We start from the raw sequence: 19,128 nt of genomic DNA on the forward strand, positions 1-19,128 counted from the left end.
TGCTCTCATCCATACATGTAGCAAAAGCAAAGTGATTTTATTGGAGGATTTTAACTTTCATACAGATTGTATTAAGCAGACTAGCTAATGTCAGAAAGGTAGTGAATTTCTCATGTGATTAGGATAGTTTTCTGCAACAATATGTCCTCGAACCAACAAGGGGGCATGCCATATTAGATTTAGTAATGAGCCAGATTTAGCCTCATGGTGTGTGAACATTTATCCAACATCGATCATACTATGATCGAATTCAACATCGTGTTTTGAAAGGGAGAAATGTGAAACGGCTACTAAAATTCTAGATTTAGGGAAGGCTGACTTCAGTGTGATGAGACAGACTGTCCACAGAAAACTGGGTAAATCTGTTAATGGAACAGAAGATCAGTGGGAAGTGTTCAAAAAAGAATTGAATGTGATACAGCATCAGTTTGTACCCCTAAGAAGAACAAGAGCTCTACTTGCCCCTCAAAAAATCATGGATGACTTAAGAGGGAAAGGACAACACAAAACTCAAAGAAAAAGCATACAAAAATGCAAAAACTAGCACAGATCCTGGCACCTTGGAGAGTTATAAATAACCACAAAAGGTGATAAAACAGATCGTAAGAGCTACAAAAAGGAGTAGAAGAAACTTGCAAGGAATATTAAAATCAACACGATACATTTTTACAATTATTTTAGTAAATAGAGGGTGGTCAAGAGCAGTGTGGGCCCCTTGAAAACCAATGACTGATATTTATATGAAAATAAGGAAATGGCGCAAATGTTGAATAGTTACTTTGGGCCCAAGTTTCGAGCCGCGCCGAGAACGGCGCAGTCCCGACCTGGACGCCCGTTTTTCGCACCACAAAGTGCGCCGAAAAAAACCTTCCAGATTCTCCACCTCCCTGCAGGTCCTCTGGCCCTCGGCGCAGCGCAGCAGGAGCTGTAGGGGGCGGAGCCAGGTCCCTGCGCTGAAAACAATGCCAGGACCTCTGCACATGCGCGCTCCAGGCCGCCAAAACTGTGGGAGGGGCCGAAGCACGCAGCCCCTAGCCCTGGCCGAATGGCCTCACTGGGGCTGCGTGCATAAGGCTCCTCCCACGGCCAGCTCCTGCTTCCTCCTGACCCGACTCGACTCCCGCCTCCGGACCGGACCCGACACCGTCCTGACTTCCCCCCCCACCCCGTGCGCCCCGGATTGGACCCAACCCGACTCCTGCCCGCCCCCGGACCGGACCCGACCTGACTCCCGCTTTCGCCCCACCCCCGGACCCGACCCAACCCGACTCACGCTCTTTCCCCCCCCTGCCTCTGGACCGGACCCAACACCGATCTGACTCCCGCTCCCCCCCCGCTCCTTCCCCGCCCCCGGACCCGACCTGACTCCCGCTTCCCCCCTGTACCCGACCCGACTCCCGCCCCGGACCCGACTCCCGCTCCCCCGGCCCCCGCCCCTGGACTGCATCCGACCTGACCTCCCTCCCCCCGACCTAACCTCCCTCCCTCCCTCCCTCACACCACTCCCAACGACCCGCGCTCCCCCCGACCCGACCCAACGCCACCTACCTGTAAATCTGGTGCTGGGGACGTGCCCTGCCCGAAATCTCAGGCCCGGCCCGTTCAGCCCCCCCCCCCCCCCCCACAATCTCCTCTCTTCCCCCCCCCCCCCCCCACAATCTCCTCTTCCCCCCCCCCCCCCCACAATCTCCTCTTCCCCCCCCCCCCCCCACAATCTCCTCTTCCCACCCCCCCCACAATCTCCTCTTCCCCCCCCCCCTCCCCACAATCTCCTCTTCCCCCCCCCCCCCCCACAATCTCCTCTTCCCCCCCCCCCCCCCCCACAATCTCCTCTCCCCCCCCCCCCCCCCCCACAATCTCCTCTTCCCCCCCCCCCCACAATCTCCTCTCCCCCACCCCCCCACAATCTCCTCTCCCCCCCCCCCACAATCTCCTCTTCCCCCCCCCCCCACAATCTCCTCTTCCCCCCCCCCCCACAATCTCCTCTTCCCCCCCCCCCCACAATCTCCTCTTCCCCCCCCCCACAATCTCCTCTCCCCCCCCCCCCCCACAATCTCCTCTTCCCCCCCCCCCCCCACAATCTCCTCTTTCCCCCCCCCCCCCCACAATCTCCTTCCCCCCCCCCACAATCTCCTTCCCCCCCCCACAATCTCCTTCCCCCCCCACAATCTCCTTCCCCCCCCCCACAATCTCCTTCCCCCCCCCCACAATCTCCTTCCCCCCCCCACAATCTCCTTCCCCCCCCCACAATCTCCTTCCCCCCCCCACAATCTCCTTCCCCCCCCCACAATCTCCTTCCCCCCCCCCACAATCTCCTTCCCCCCCCCACAATCTCCTTCCCCCCCCCACAATCTCCTTCCCCCCCCCACAATCTCCTTCCCCCCCCCCACAATCTCCTTCCCCCCCCACAATCTCCTTCCCCCCCCACAATCTCCTCCCCCCCCCACAATCTCCTTCCCCCCCCCCCACAATCTCCTTCCCCCCCCCCACAATCTCCTTCCCCCCCCCCACAATCTCCTTCCCCCCCCCACAATCTCCTTCCCCCCCCCCCACAATCTCCTTCCCCCCCCCCACAATCTCCTTCCCTCCCCCCACAATCTCCTTCCCCCCCCCCACAATCTCCTTCCCCCCCCCACAATCTCCTTCCCCCCCCCCACAATCTCCTTCCCCCCCCCACAATCTCCTTCCCCCCCCCACAATCTCCTTCCCCCCCCCACAATCTCCTTCCCCCCCCCACAATCTCCTTCCCCCCCCCACAATCTCCTTCCCCCCCCCACAATCTCCTTCCCCCCCCCACAATCTCCTTCCCCCCCCCACAATCTCCTTCCCCCCCCCACAATCTCCTTCCCCCCCCCACAATCTCCTTCCCCCCCCCACAATCTCCTTCCCCCCCCCACAATCTCCTTCCCCCCCCCACAATCTCCTTCCCCCCCCCACAATCTCCTTCCCCCCCCCACAATCTCCTTCCCCCCCCCACAATCTCCTTCCCCCCCCCACAATCTCCTTCCCCCCCCCCACAATCTCCTTCCCCCCCCCCACAATCTCCTTCCCCCCCCCCACAATCTCCTTCCCCCCCCCACAATCTCCTTCCCCCCCCCACAATCTCCTTCCCCCCCCCACAATCTCCTTCCCCCCCCCACAATCTCCTTCCCCCCCCCACAATCTCCTTCCCCCCCCCCACAATCTCCTTCCCCCCCCCCACAATCTCCTTCCCCCCCCCACAATCTCCTTCCCCCCCCCCACAATCTCCTTCCCCCCCCCCACAATCTCCTTCCCCCCCCCCACAATCTCCTTCCCCCCCCCCACAATCTCCTTCCCCCCCCCCACAATCTCCTTCCCCCCCCCACAATCTCCTTCCCCCCCCCACAATCTCCTTCCCCCCCCACAATCTCCTTCCCCCCCCCACAATCTCCTCCCCCCCCCCACAATCTCCTCTTTCCCCCCCCCCCCCCCCCCCACACAATCTCCACTCACGAAACTTTGAAATCAGGCGTAAGTGGCTGGACACGCCCCCTTTTGGAAAAAATTTCTGTTCCAAAGTGAAACTGTTCTAGCTGACTAGAACTGGAGCAAACTAAATGACGAGAATTCCGATTTCTAAGATACTCCGTTCTACACCAATTGCTCCTAAAAATCAGGAGCAAATCCTGTGGAAACTTGGGGCCTTTGTGTCAGTACTTACAGTAGAGTATAGCATACTAGACATCCCAAGGAAACTAATATTGAATCAGGGATGGGAACTCACCAAAATTAACATAAGCAACATAACAATAATGAAGAAAATAATGGCACTAGAGTACAAATCCTCAGGGCCAGGTGGTATCCATCCCAGAGGTTTAAAGGAAGTAGGTGAGCGCATTGCAGATGCCCTAACTGTAATCTTCCTAAGTTCCCTCAATTCAGGAACCGTTCCTTTCAATTGGAAAACTGCGCATGTCACTCCGCTATTTAAGAAAGGTGAGGGGGAAACTAGAGAATTATAGACCAGTTAGGTTAACGTCTGTTGTCGGGAAATGACTCGAGTCTATAACCTTAAAAGAAAGTGACTGAACACCTTGAAAATTTTCAGCTGATCAGGGTAGGTCATGCCTGACGCACATGATTGAATTCTTTGAAGAGGTGACTAAAGTAGTGGACAGGGAAATGTCTATGGATGTTTTTTATATGGACTTCTTCGAGAAGGCATTTGATAACATCCCTCATAAGAGATTGTTAGCTAAAGTTGAAGCTCTTTGAATTGAAAGCAAATTATTGACCTGATTAGGAAATTGTTTCCTGCTGCTCAGCCAGAGACTCTGGATAATGGGCAGGGTTTGACTAGTGTTACAGTCTTGGAATAAGGGGCCCAAGTTTCCACATGATAAAAAAACGGGCGCCCTTCCGAGCTGGGCGCCCGTTTTTCGCGCCTAAAACGGCGCCGGAAAAAAAACGAGCGATTCTGGAGCGCTTTGCAGCTCCTTGTCTGTCACTCGTGCCGATTTTGTAAGTGGGAGGGGGCGGGTACTATTTAAATTAGTTTTTTTTCCTGCCGGCAACGCTGCACGTGCACGTGCGCGTTGGAGCGTTCGCGCATGCTCAGTGTGAAAAAAACATTGGCACTCGGCCATTTTTGTAGTTCTTTGTAGCTGTTTAGTTTTTGAACATTTTTTTATAAAAGTACATTGCCATCGGTAGGCTCCCTCCTCCCCCCCCCCCCCCCCCCTGCGTTCGGTAGGCTCCCTCCCTCCCTCCCTCCCTCCCCCCTCCCCCCCCCCCCCGCGTTCGGTAGGCTCCCTCCCTCCCTCCCTCCCCCCCCCCCCCCGCGTTCGGTAGGCTCCCTCCCTCCCTCCCTCCCCCCCCCCCACGTTCGGTAGGCTCCCTCCCCCCCTCTCCCTCCCCCCCGCGTTCGGTAGGCTCCCTCCCTCCCTCCCTCCCCCCCGCGTTCGGTCGGCTCCCTCATTTTGTGAGGCTTGCTGCACCATTCTTCCTGGCTGAAGCACTTTCACACAGGTAGGAAGATCGTATATTTAATCTTTTCTTTGCTTATAAATGTTTATTCAGGTTTGGTTTATTTGTATAAGTATAAATAAGGATTGATTGTAGAATTTAATGAGTTCCCTTCCCTCCCCCACCCACCTCGTTCTGGACGCCTGATTTGTAACCTGCGCCTGATTTTTTAATGTGTAGAATAGGTTTTTTCAGTTCTACAAAAATTTGCACTTGCTCCATTCTACTTTAGTTTGGAGTACATTTTCACTGTGGAAACTTTCAAATCAGGCGTCAGTGGCTGGACACGCCCCCTTTTGAAGAAAAAATTCTGTTCCAAAGTCGAACTGTTCTACCTGACTACAACTGCAGAAAAAAAATGTGGAGAACTGTGAATTCTAAGATAGTCCGTTCTCCACCAGTTGCTCCTAAAAATCAGGCGCAAATCATGTGGAAACTTGGGCCCAAGGAGTCTGACATTTAGGACTGAGATGAGGAGAAATTTCTTCAGAGGGTTGTGAATCTTTGGAAGTCTCTACTCCAGAGGACTGTGGATGCTCACTTGTTGAGTATATTCATGACAGATTGATAATTTTTTGGATACTGAAGAAACCAAGGGATATTGGGATAGTACAGGAAGGTGGAATTGAGGTAGAAGATCAGCCATGATCTTATTGACTGGCTGAGTAGTCTCGAAGGGCCGAGTGGCCTACTCCTGCTCCTGTTTAAGAACAAAAGAAATAGGAGCAGGCATAGGTCATTTGGCCCCTTGAGCCTGCTCCACCATTTGTTATGTTCTTGTGCATCCCGCAAGGATCTGTGTTGAGACCTCAACTATTCACTATATTTATTAACAACTTGGAAGATGGGATAGAAAGCCACATAGCAAAATTTGCTGTTGGCACAAAGATAGGCGGCATTATAAGCCGTGTAGATGGAAACATAAAATTACAAAGTGATAATAGATTAAATGAATGTGCAAAACTGTGGTAAATGGATTTCAATGTGGGCAAAGTAATGTCATCCACTTTGGACCTCCAAAAGGATAGAACAGAGTACTTTCTAAATGGTGAAATGCTAGAAACAGTGAGGGTCCAAAGAGACTTAGGGTGCATGTATATAGATCATTAAAATGTCATGCATTGTTACAGAAAATAATCAAAAAGGCCAATGGAATGCTGGCTTTTATATCTGTAGGACTAGAATATAAGGGGATCGAAGTTGCACTGCAGCTACACAAAGCCCTGGTTTGACCACACCTGGAGTACTGAGCGCAATTCTGGGCACCACACCTTAGGAAGGATATATTGGCTTTGGAGAGAGTGCAGCGTAGATTTACCATCACAATACATGCACTCCAAGGTTTAAATTCCGAGGAGATATTACACAAACTAGAGTTTTAATTCCTTAACTTTCCAAATTCCAGGAGTGATTTGATTGAAGGGGTACATGGAGAGAAACTATTTTGGTTGGTTGGGAAGCTGAGGACTAAGGGGCATTGTCTAAAAATTAGAGCTAGGTCTTGGAGTGAAGCTCAGGAATAGAAATCCTTCTACACGTCAAGGGTGGTAGAAATTTGACACCATCTTCTGCAAACGGCAATTGATACTTGATCAATTGTTAATTTTAAATGAGATTGATAGATTTTTGTTAACCAAAGGTATTGAGGGATATGGGCCAAAGGTGGGTATATGGAGTTAGGTCATAGGTCAGCCATGATCTAATTTAATGGCGGATCAGGCTCGAGGGGCTAAATGGCCTCCCCTGTTTCTATGTTCCTTTAAGACCTTCCTTAAAACCTACCCCTTTGACCCCTCCTAATGTCTCCTACTTTGGCTTGGTGTCAGCTGCTGTCTGATTACGCTCCTGTGAAGCGCCAAGAGACATTTTCCTGCTTTTAAAAACACTATATTGATGCAAGTTGTTGTTTCACTTTTTCCTCCCCTTCTGTTTCTCTCCTAAAAGTGAAGATTACTTGCTGAAATACAATCCCATTGGCAGTATTTGTGTGGGTGTATGCGTGGTCTGTCTGTCCTTGGTTTGTGCAAATTGGCTGCCATGTTTCGTTACCTTACAGTGACTATATTACAAAAGTAATATATCAGCTGTGAAGCAGGTTCTGATATCCCAAGGGCAGGGCTTCCCCCCCTCCTCCATCCCAGGGGATATTGAGATCAGTTGTGTGGCCCTTATGGCTTTCCTGCCCAAGATCAACTAACTCAGCACAGATTAGAGATTGAACTGCCTTAACTACCTGAGCCATTTAGAGAACTACAATATTATTTAATATTTATTAAAAAAAAATCTAATGTATTGATTCAATGTTCCTCTTGAATACATAATCAAAAAGTAATTACTTTATTAAATTACTCTCCATAATTATGTATTTCAACATGTCCATGTCGTACTACAGGGGTTGAACCCCTCAAATCTGGCACCCTCGTGACCTGGCCTGTGCCAGACAAAAGAATTTGCCGGCAGGAAGTCTCGCTGACCCTCAACTTACTCGGTCCTGATGACGGCGCTCGTGCCCCTGACCGCCCCCGCCATGCTCCGGCTCACAAACTCCTGCCACGTTCCTTCTTCACGCTGCTTTATTGAACGTCGCCTCACAATATGGCGTCTCGACCCTGAAGCTGGATTTGCGCATGTGCTGTGCAAAAGGCTACTGCGCTGCATTTTGGGCCCAGCGACTGTTTGGTGATGGAGGGGTGGTGAGCGTTGGAGAGAGGAACAAAGATTTAAAGAACAGAAATCGGCTATTGTATTGAATGTCAACTAATTAGAAGGTCATTCTGACCGGATAATGCTGACAGTGCTGCTGTCAATGACCCAGCTGCGCTCTGCGCATGCGTCCCCCCTGGGGCCGGGAACGATGGGAGGACGAGGGAGGTTGCCGGATAAAAGAGTGCCGGTTTTAAGAGGTTCAACTGTACTGCTAAGTAGCTACTAATTAACCCTTTTGATCAATGTAATAATAAGGCATAGTATTTCAAAGTTTTTAACTTTATTGCTGCAATCTTAATGTGAAAACAAATCAAAATCCAACTTTAAAGGCATAAGATTGAACTTCAGAATACAGATTTAGACTATTTTTAAAAGGTGCTTTTTTGACTAACTAAAAATAAAGATCACATGCTTGATTTCTTCACTTATTCTGATCATGAGTGCAGTCCTAGAATTATTTTTGTAAGGTGGTGAGTTTTAAGCCCAAGGTGAGAGATGTTTGCTAGAGAACAGAACATTTGCCTATCATCAAGCATCAACAATACCACAGATGCTGAGAAATATGAGCAGTAACATCAGAAGAGGATCTTTTTTTTTGTCCATTTTTCAAATTTTTTATTTTTTTTATTTATTCATGGGATGTGGATGTCACTGGCAAGGCCAGCATTTATTGCCCATCCCTAATTGCCCTTGAGCTGAGCCACCTTCTTGACAACTAAGTGGCTTGCTAGGCCATTTGTTGTGGCCACTTAAGAGTCATCCACATTGCTGTGGCTCTGGAATCACATATAGGCCAGATGAGGTAAGGATGGCAGATTTCCTTCCCTAAAGGACATTAATAAACCAGATGGGTTTTTACAACAATCCAGTAGTTTCATCGTCACCATTACTGATGCTAGCTTTTTATTCCAGATTTTATTTAATTAACCGAATTTAAATTCCACATGGTGGAATTTGAACTTGTCTCTGGTCATAATTCAGGCCTCTGGATTACTAGTCTGGTAACATAACCACTGCTACCATTCCCTCAAATTAGCCATTGTAATGATATTGGAGTTAAATCACTAACTTAATGCCAATTATTAATTAAATGATGGATCTTTTATTCGCACCTGTTGTTGGGTTAAGGCTGTCAAACTAAGTTTTATATAGTACTGTTGGCTGGCAGAGAAGTGAAACTTCTTTTGTTCAATCTATCTGGACTGGATTTACATTAGATGACCCAGTATGCTCCCCAGTCCCTGATTTAGAACACTGATCAAAGTTAATTTGCAGCAAGTGTTTTTTATAGCTTTCCATTTTAAACTTTGTTCCATCTCTGCCACCAAAATGCTTTTATGCCGTAACTGTAAACTGTGACTGCCATCCTATTATTTTGAAGCACGGAGAACTCTCGTCTAACTTAACCGCGCCATTCAACCTATTTTAAACTATGTATGAACTTTTCTTCCAATTATCTCCCTAACCCAGCAGCCCCAGCTATCTATTTGGTTACTGTGGTTTATGCTGCACAAACTGCATGTTCTCTTTAATGATTTTAGTTCAGTTCTGAAACATTTTACAACTATTTTAATCGCTTTAAAACTACGCTGATTTTAGCAGAGATCTTCATGGGCTTTTTAATGCTTATTTGTAGACTTGCACATTGTCACACAGTAGGAGTAACAGTCTGTCAATTTAACTTTAAAATGTGATGTATTTTGATTTGCCATTTTTGAACTAAATCATTCCATATCTTTTAAAGTGGTTACTAATCTACACTTGCTGACCATAAGTATAACATTTAACTGATGTTGGATATGGGAAGAGATTCCTTCCTAATAGTAGGCATGCAACGCTCTTAGTTGACAAGTGCTTTAAAGATTCATATCAGTATGCTTTTGAAGAGGATTATGATGTAGCAGCTCCATTTCTACAGTGCAAAAACACAGTTGCTTAGAGCTTAAATTCAACTACATTTTCAGAGGTAGCTGTTCATAATTTGCCTGACTAAGTAAGTTCTTGAGAACAATTGTCATTTACTGTTTGTGGTGTAATGTTTCCTGCTGATTTCCACGTACTCCTACTTTAATAGCATTGGCTTCTGGTTATGTAGAAATGGCAGGAAACAGCAAGCAGGTGCTAGTCAATGAGATTATTAGGAGCTTAATAATAGATACTTTGTCTTTGTTCACTGAGCATTATCCAAGTCGAATGGCAGGGTTTAATACTTTGAAAAACGAACTTGCTAACTTAGAAGTAACATCAGTTTGCTTCACTCCCTCTCCAACCATTTGTGGTTCTTGTTTTATTCTTGCTACTTTTGATCTTTTTGGTGTAATGTTGCAGCTCTTCATTCCTCTACTGACTCATCTTTCCCTGTATAAAGAATCTATTATACTTTTTAAGAAATTATGGTTAAAACTCTCAAGTTTTACCATGGCAACACCAATTAAAGCAAATTCTAAAAATTCACCATCCATTTACTGTGCTTTAAAATATCTAGCATTAGAGTCTTCTGACTATTTAATCAGAAAAACTGAAGAAGCAATAATGTGGCAAAGTAAAATTAGAAAGGGGAAAGTGCAGTTTCATAAACTGGTCAAAATCAGCAGAATGGTGACTGAATGCTCAAAGAAAAGGTCAGCATCTTTCAAAAATTATTTGCATTGACTTGAATGTTTTCATTTTTTAGGTTTATTTTAAAAGTTTAAAAAAAATTGTGCATGTTAATTTTAGAAAATTAGCTTTTGTGTTATTGACCAGATTGTCCCCATGCAGCTAGATTCTGTGCCATTCGATGGAAACATGCTAAATGGTGATTAAACATTTCCCTTCCAAGAGGCATTAAAATTGGTAAACAATCCCTGGATCTCTTACTTCTCTATTCCACAGCAAGGAAAGAAAAAGAGAACTTGCATTTATACAGCATCTTTCACAGAAAACCCAGCCTCTGACCCGCTCTTGTTGCCACAGTCTTTATGTTTCTGGTCAATGGTGACACCTAGGATGTTGATGGTGGGGGATTCGGCAATGGTAATGCTGTTGAATATCAAGGGGAGGTGGTTAGACTCTTGCTTGTTGGAGATGGTCATTGCCTGGCACTTGTGTGGTGCAAATATTACTTGGCACTTATCAGCCCAAGCCTGAATGTCGTCCAGGTCTTGCTGCATGCGGGCCTGGACTGCTTCATTTTCTGAGGAGTTGCAAATTGAACTGAACATTGAAATCATCAGTGAACATCCCCACTTCTGTCCTTATGATGGAGGGATGGTCATTGATGAAACAAGTGAATATGATTGGGCCTAGGTCACTGCCCTAAGGAACTCCTGCAATGATGACCGAGACTGGGATGATTGACTTCCAACAACCACAACCATCTTCCTTTGTGCTAGGTATGATTCCAGCCAGTAGAGAGTGTCCCCCTGATTCCTATTGAATTCAGTTTTGCTAGGGCTCCTTGATGCCACACTTTGCCCTTGACATCAAGGCAGCATTTGGCCATCACTCTCACCTCAACTCTGGAATTCAGCTGTTTTGTCCATGTTTGGACCAAGGCTGATGTCTGGAGCTGTTTGGTTCTGGCGGAACCCGAACTGAGCATAGGTGAGCTGGTTATTATTGTGTAAGTGCCATTTGATAGTACTGTTGATGACACCTTCCATCACTTTGCTGATGATTGAGAGTAGACTGGGTGGTAATTGTCTGGATTGGATTGTCCTGCTTTTTGTGGACAGGACATACCTGGGCGGTTTTCCACATTGTTTGGTAGATGCTAGTGTTGTAGTTGTACTGAAACAGTTTGACTAGAGGCACAGCTCGTCCTGGAGCATAAGTCTTCAGCACAACAGCCGGGATGTTGTTGGGGCCCGTAGCCTTTGCTGTATTTAGTGCGCTCAGCCGTTTCTTGATATCGCGTGGAGTGAATCGAATTGCCTGAAGACTGGCTTCTGTGATGGTGGGGACGTCAGGAGGAGACCGATATGGATCATCCAATCTGCATTTCTGGCTGAAGATGGTTGAAAACGCTTCTGCCTTGTTGTTTGCACTTGCATGCTGGGCTCCACCATCATTGAGGATGGGGATATTCATGGAGCCTCCTCCTCCTCCTGTTAGTTGTTTAAATGTTTACCACCATTCACGACTGGATATGGCAGGACTGCAGAGCTTTGATATGATCCTTTGATTGTGGGGTCGCTTAGCTCTGTTTATAGCATATTGCTTCCGCTATTTAGCATGCATGTAGTCCTATGTTGCAGCTTTTCCAGGTTGGTGGTGCTCCTGCATGCTCTTCTGCACTTCTCCTTAAATCAGGATTGGTCCCTTGGCTTGATGGTAATGGTACAGTGAGGAACATGCCGGGCCATGAGGTTAGATTGTGATGGGGTACAATTTTTATGCTGCTGATGGCCCACAGTGCCTCATGGATGCCCAGTTTGAGCTGCTCGATCTGTTCTGAATGTATCCCATTTAGCATGATGATAGTGCCTCACAACATGATGGTTGGTGGCTTCAATGTGAAGGCGGGACTTCATCTGGACAAGGATTGTGCAATGATCACAGCTACCAATGCGGTCATAGACAAGTGCATCTGTGATGGGTAGATTGGCGACGACAAGGTCAAGGAGGGTTTTCCCTCGCATTGGTTCTCTCTCCACCTGCTGCAGGCCCAATCTGGCAGCTATGTCCTTCAGGGCTCGGTCAGTAGTGGTGCTACCGAGCCACTCTTGGTGATGGACATAGAAGTCCCCCACTCACAGTACATTCTGTGTGTTTGCTACCCTCAGTGCTTCTTCCAAGTGGTGTTCAACATTGGGGAGTACTGATTCATCAGCTGAGGGAGGGCGGTAGGTGGTAATCAGCAGGACGTTTCCTTGCCCATGCTTAACTTGAAGCCATGCGACTTCATGTGGTCCAGAGTCAATGTTGAGGACTCCCAGGGCCACTCCCTCCGGACTATATACCACTGAGCCGCCACCTTGGGTGGGTCTGTCTTGCCGGTGGGACATAGGACAGGAATGGCAAAGGCGGAGTCTGTGACATTGATGGAAAGGTGTGATTCTGAGAGTATAACTATGTTAAGCTGTTGCTTGACTAGTTTGTGGGACAGCTCTCCCAATTTTGGCACAAGCCCCTAGATGTTAGTGAGGAGAACGTTGCAGGATCGACTGGACTGGGTGTGATGACCAGGTGCCACATAAAAGGTTACTGCACAAGATAAAAGTTCACAGGGTTGGGGATAATATATTAGTATGGATAGAGGATTGGCTAACTAACAGAAAACAGAGCGACAGAATAAATGGTTCATTCTCTGGTTGGCAGCCGGTAACGAGTGGGGTGCCGCAGGGATCTGTGCTGGGACCCCAACTATTTACAATCAATATTAACGACTTGGAAGAAGGGACTGGGTGTAACATCGCCAAGTTTGCTGATGATACAAAGATGGGAGGAAGAGCAATGTGTGAGGAGGACACAGAAAATCTGCTTAAGGACATAGACAGGCTAAGTGAGTGGGCAAACATTTGGCAGATGGAGTATAATGTTGGAAAGTATGAGGTCATGCACTTTGGCAGAAAAAAATCAGAGCAAGTTATTATTTAAATGGAGTAAGATTGCAAGGTGCTGCAGTACAGTGGGACCTGGCGATACTTGTGCAGGAAACATGAAAGGATAGTATGCAGGTACAGCAAGTGATCAGGAAGGCCAATGGAATCTTGGCCCTTATTGCAAAGGGGATGGAGTATAAAAGCAGGGAAGTTTTGCAGTAATTCAGGGTATTGGTGAGGCCACACCTGGAATACTGCATGCAGTTTTGGTTTCCATATTTCCGAAAGGATATACTTGCTTTGGAGGCAGTTCAGAGAAGGTTCACTAGGTTGATTCCGGGGATGAGTGGGTTGACTTATGAGGAAAGGTTGAGTAGGTTGGGCCTCGACTCATTGGAATTCAGAAGAATGAGGTGTGATCTTATCAAAACGTATAAGATTATGAGGGGGCTTGACAAGGTGGATGCAGAGAGAATGTTTCCACTGAAGGGGGAGACTAGAACTAGAGGACATATTCTGAGAATAAAGGGCTGTCCATTTAAAACTGAGATGAGGAGGAATTTCTTCTCCTGAGGGTTGTAAATCTGTACAATTCGTTGCCTCAGAGCTGTGGAAGCTGGGACATTGAATAAATTTAAGACAAAAATAGACAGTTTCTTAAACGATAAGGGGTTATGGGGAGCGGGCAGGGAAGTGGAACTGAGTCCATGATCAGATCAGCCATGATCTTACTGAATGGCGGAGCAGGCTCGAGGGGCCGTATGGCCTGCTTGTGTTCCTATTTCTTATGTTCTTACGTTGTGTCCGAAGCCAGTGCCGAGGTTGATGCCGGGTAGTCCGTCCGGTTTTATTATTGTTTCTTGTAGCGGTTTGTTAGAATTGAGTGGCTTGCTAGGCCATTTCAGAGGGCAGTTCCAAGTCAACCACAATGCTGTGGGTCTGGAGTCACACAGGCCAGACTCGGTAAGGATGGCCGATTTCCTTCCCTAAAGGATACTCGTGAACCAGATGAGTTTTTACGACAATCCAGTAGTTTCATCGTCACCATTACTGACACTAACTTTTTAATTGCAGATTTATTTAATTAATTTAATTTAAATTCCCCTGCTGCCGTGGTGGGATTTGAACTCGCGTCTCCGGATTATTAGTCCAGGCCTCTGGATTACTAGTCCTGTAATTTAACCAAGTACAGAAGTAACTATGAACAGACTTGTCAAAGACAGTGAAATTGTGAAAATCTTTCATTTTACCCCATCCCTCCTTTTGTGAAGGTGCTTACTTGGCCTGGGGTCCAATTTGTGGCACAGACAGCTCTCGGACATCTCAACCAAGCAGCCATTTGTCATTTGTAATCGCAAATAGTGAGTGGTGCTTGCTGATTCAATTACAGGAGATATCAAAATCAAGCCAATCCCGATTTCCATGCAAGCATCTTATTACTGGACAGCAATCAAGATTGGAAACAGTAACTGATTTATGCAGGGGTGCAAAGGCCAACTATAGTGATACCACTGCTCTGGCTGAGATTAGCAGGAGTATTTGTGTGATATGTAAGACTCTTGGTGCAACACTGAGTACCAGCTGTCTCTGAGAAAAAGTTTCTGGCTGTTCATTTCTTCATTGTTCTATTTTTCCTGTTGTCGTTGTGGCTAATATTAATTGTGCATATGTTGTGAATGCAACCGTGATGCTTCTCATAATGAATCAACTGGTTTATGCATCTGAGCCATACAAAACAACAAATTACCAGTGTCCGTCTCTAGTCTGCACTGAGTTAGCTAATATCAGGTGGGATTGCAATAAGGGTGTTAGAATTGGCCTCAACACCTGAGGTTAGGAAGGAGATTTGCCATGGTTCCCACTGGTGATCAGTGACTTCTGTATAATTGTACATGTATGAATAGGATTGAGTTCACAATGATCTATCTCACAATCCAATAACTCAAAGCTAAGGCTCAAATGTGAATGGCCATTTGGACAAGTTATCATCGGGTGCCCAGTAACGGCGGAACCATACTCCAGCAAACAATAAATGCTTTCAGAAGAGGGGGATAAAGGGTGGGGTACCTTAAATGTTCTGCAATCTTAGTAAATACCAAACTACAATGGGCATAATACTATAGTGATTATGTCACTGGGCTAGCAACCAAGAGTTTGAGAGTTCAAATCCCACCATGACTATTTGTAAAATTGGCGTTGGAAAAAAATGACCATGAAAGCTGCTGGATTGTGAATTCATTGGTTCCCAAATGTCCTTTTTGGAAAATGAACCTGCCACTCCTACCCAGTCTAGCCTGTACATTTTATGTTAATGTTCTTGGGCCAACTAACGATGAGTAATAAATGCTGCCTTGCCAACATCTTAAGAAAATGTTTTAAAAAAAGAGAGTCTGATCCCAAAAATATCTGGCAACAATAAAGTTTCTTTTTAACTGAGATGCTCCAAGTTTACCATGTCATAAATAGTTCACGTTACATTTGAAAATATTCTCTCTTTTTCGAGGTGTATTGTCACAGCATATGTAAGTTTGAGGGTCGATGTTTATAAATCAGTTTATTCTAACTCTTCACATATTTTATAACTTTTTCGGCCGCTTTGTAACATGAGCAATTGCTCAGCCAAGAGGGTGGGTGACATATTCACAACTTGTTCATTAATGCTGTTGAGCTAATATTGTCTGTAATTCGCTTACACTCCTCCAATCAGCTTTGGCATTAAGGTCATGGGTTTAATCCCCCCTCCAGAGACTTGAATACATAATATAGACTAACACTTGAGAGCAGTACTGAGGATGTGCTGCATTGTTGGAGGTTCTGTCTTTCATCTGCAAGGTCTGCTCTTTCAGTTGGACATAAAAAATCTCATAGTACTATTCAAAATAGAGCGAGAGGTGTCGCCCGGTGTCCTAAACAATATTTATTCCTCAACCAACATCACTAAACTAGATTAGCTGGCCATGTATCTCATTTTGTCTGTGGGTCCTTGCTGTGTGCAAAATTGACTACACTTCAAAAGTACTTCATTAGCTGTAAAGTGGGTTGGGATGTTCTGAGATCATGAAAGGCATTATATAAATGCAAGTTCTTTTTTTCAATTTCTCCTTCCTTGTTGATTGTCTGTGGGGAAACAGAATGAGTTTAGGATCACACTGGATGTTTGGGGAGTGCTGGAGAACAAGGTTCCTTCCACTCAGTGGTGCAACAGCATGCCTATCAATGTGTAATTTTCTTTGCTTCATTTGTCAATACTGTAGATCTTTTCTTTTAGTCCCTGTGGCCGAGGAGCTCCTCCCGGGGTCGCAGTGTAGATTTCATCCCTCACAGGGCACAACGGACATGATTTTTGCAGTGCGACAGCCGCAGAAAAAATGCAGGGAACAGAGCCAGCCCTTGTACATGGCCGCCTTTGACACCGACAACCGCGAGGGTCTATGGAGCGTCCTCCTCTGTTTTCGGATGCCCCCAAAAGTACGTCGCCATCCTTCATCTGATACATGAGGCAGTGATCCTTGCCAACGGATCCATCACAGACCCAATCCACATCCGGACCGGGGTCAAGCAGGGCTGCGTCATCGCCCCAACCTTCTTCTCAATCTTACTCGCTGCCACGTTTCACCTCAGTCGACAAACTCCCTGCTGGAGTGTGTTGTGTCCTTACACACTACAGCAAATCAACACGAGGCACATACTGGAGACAAGGTCACTCTGTGACCTGTACCTTTATTCACAGGACCAAGAAGTGATGACCCTATGTGGGACCTCCCTTTATATACCTGGATGACCAGCTGAGTGTCTCCCGCAAGTTCATCTCCTGTGGTCAAGGTATGCATTTCTCAGGTGTGTACAGTGTTGTTACATAAAGGTTACAGTTATGAGGTTACAAACATGACAGAGTGGAACTAAACTACAGAACCAGAAGAAACCTGTTCAAACTTCGCCGTCTCCAAGCCAGGTCCAAGACCCACCCTAACCTTTGTCGTCGAACTACACCTGCTGCCGCAGACGATGCCTGTGTCTGCACACAGAGGTTGAACTCCAGGATATAGTCGACGTATTTATTGAGGCGTACAAAAGCATGGACCTCCACCAGCCTGACCTCTCCACACAGCACTGCACGCGCTCCCCGCCCCCCCCCCCCCCCGGCCCAGTCATCAAGATCCCCGGACAGCGTGAACCACTTCCCTTATCTCGGGAGCCTGCTATCAACAAGAGGAGGCATTGACAATAAGATCCAACACTGCCACCAGTGCGCCAGTGGAGCCTTTGGCCGCCTGAGGAAAAGAGTGTTTGAAGACCAGGCCCTCAAAACTGCCACCAAGCTCATGGTCTACAGGGCTGTCATAATACCCGCCCTCCTGTATGGCTCAGAAACATGGACCATGTACAGTAGACACCTCAAGTCACTGGAGAAATACCACCAACGATGCCTCCGCAAGATCCTACAAATCCCCTGGGAGGACAGGCACACTAACGTTAGCGTCCTCGACCAGGCCAACATCCCCAGCACTGAAGTACTGACCACACTTGATCAGCTCCACTGGGCAGGCCTCATAGTTCGCATGCCAGACACGAGACTCCCAAAGCAAGCGCTCTACTCGGAACTCGTTCGCGGCAAACAAGCCAAAGCTGGATAGTGGAAACGTTAGAAGGACACCCTCAAAGCCTCCCTGATAAAGTGCGACATCCCCACTGACACCTGGGAGTCCCTGGCCAAAGATCGCTCTAAGTGGAGGTAGCGCATCCAGGAGGGTGCTGAGCTCCTCGAGTCTCGTCGCCGAGAGCATGCAGAAATCAAGCACAGGCTGCGGAAAGAGCATGCGGCAAACCAGTTCCACCCACCCCTTCCCTCAATGACTGTCTGTCCCACCTGTGACAGAGATTGTGGTTCTCGTATTGGACTGTACAGCTACCTAAGAACTCATTTCAAGAGTGGAAGTAAGTCTTCCTCGATTCCGAGGGATTGCCTATGATGATGAGATTTTCTTTTAGTCTTGCATTAACTGTGTCACTGAAAACAACGTATATGTGTTTGAAAAATAAGTTAAAACTGTACGAGTTGTGTTTTATATTTTACTTGGGGGATGGAGAAGTCTTAACTTTAAACACAAATATTTTGTTTAAAGTTTTGTTATAGATGTTGGTTAAAGGATTTGATCATTTAGACGTGTAAAGTCATTCTGCCTTGGTTTTTTGATTGATGGGAAATCTGTGCCATTGAGAGCCGAGGTTGGGGAAACAGAAAAGAGCAGACAAGTTATTTTTAAAAAGTTGGGCGTTTCCTGTTCGAAATAGAACTTTGTTTGCCTGACAATTATCACAGTCAATCCTTTCCTCTGGGCTTTGAAGATTACATTTGAAACTTGCTGAGTGTGGGTTAGAATGACTGGAGCCTGAAAATCAGTTTGCATTTTGTCATCACTCATTAACAAAAATGCCTTCGTGTTTATTGTAGGGATGCTTGGAATTCCCTGGGAGACCTGTCCAAGGAAGAAGCCATGATTGCGTATGTTGAAGAAATGAAAAAGGTACCAAAATTTTTTCAAGAGACAAAATAGACACTTGGTAGCAAAAGCTGAAGCACAAGCTAAAGATTAGCTTTATTGTGTTCTTTGAAGTTTGTGTGTCTTTTTGATGGTCTTTAAGAAAAAAAGACTTGAAATAAAAATGTAAAATGCCGACGATACTCAGCAAGTCAGGCAACATCTGTGGAGAGTGTCATGTATCTCACATAACTGGTATATAACTATCTTACCATGCTATACATGACTGTAACTGGATATGACCTGTAACAATAAGCATACCTTACCACAAGGGGTGCACTTGCAGGAGACACTCCATACCGGTCCCACTGAGGTGTATATAAAGGGAGGTCTCAGGCAAGTGCAGCACTGGAGAGCTGTGAATTAAAGGT

At 46.6% G+C, this 19,128-nt stretch overlaps 1 protein-coding gene across 4 annotated transcripts in view; it reads left to right on the top strand.

Moving 5' to 3' along the window:
• acbd5a (acyl-CoA binding domain containing 5a) overlaps positions 1-19,128 on the top strand; it is a 118,509-nt gene that overhangs the window by 13,743 nt on the left and 85,638 nt on the right. For all 4 annotated transcript variants that reach the window (XM_070881466.1, XM_070881468.1, XM_070881469.1 and 1 more), the window contains one exon: positions 18,670-18,742. In XM_070881466.1, coding sequence (XP_070737567.1) covers positions 18,670-18,742 — 73 coding nt within the window. The remainder of the gene's footprint in view (positions 1-18,669; positions 18,743-19,128) is intronic.

The sequence above is a fragment of the Pristiophorus japonicus genome, chromosome 5 (genome assembly GCF_044704955.1).
Source record: "Pristiophorus japonicus isolate sPriJap1 chromosome 5, sPriJap1.hap1, whole genome shotgun sequence".
Classification (NCBI taxonomy): Eukaryota; Metazoa; Chordata; class Chondrichthyes; family Pristiophoridae; genus Pristiophorus; species Pristiophorus japonicus.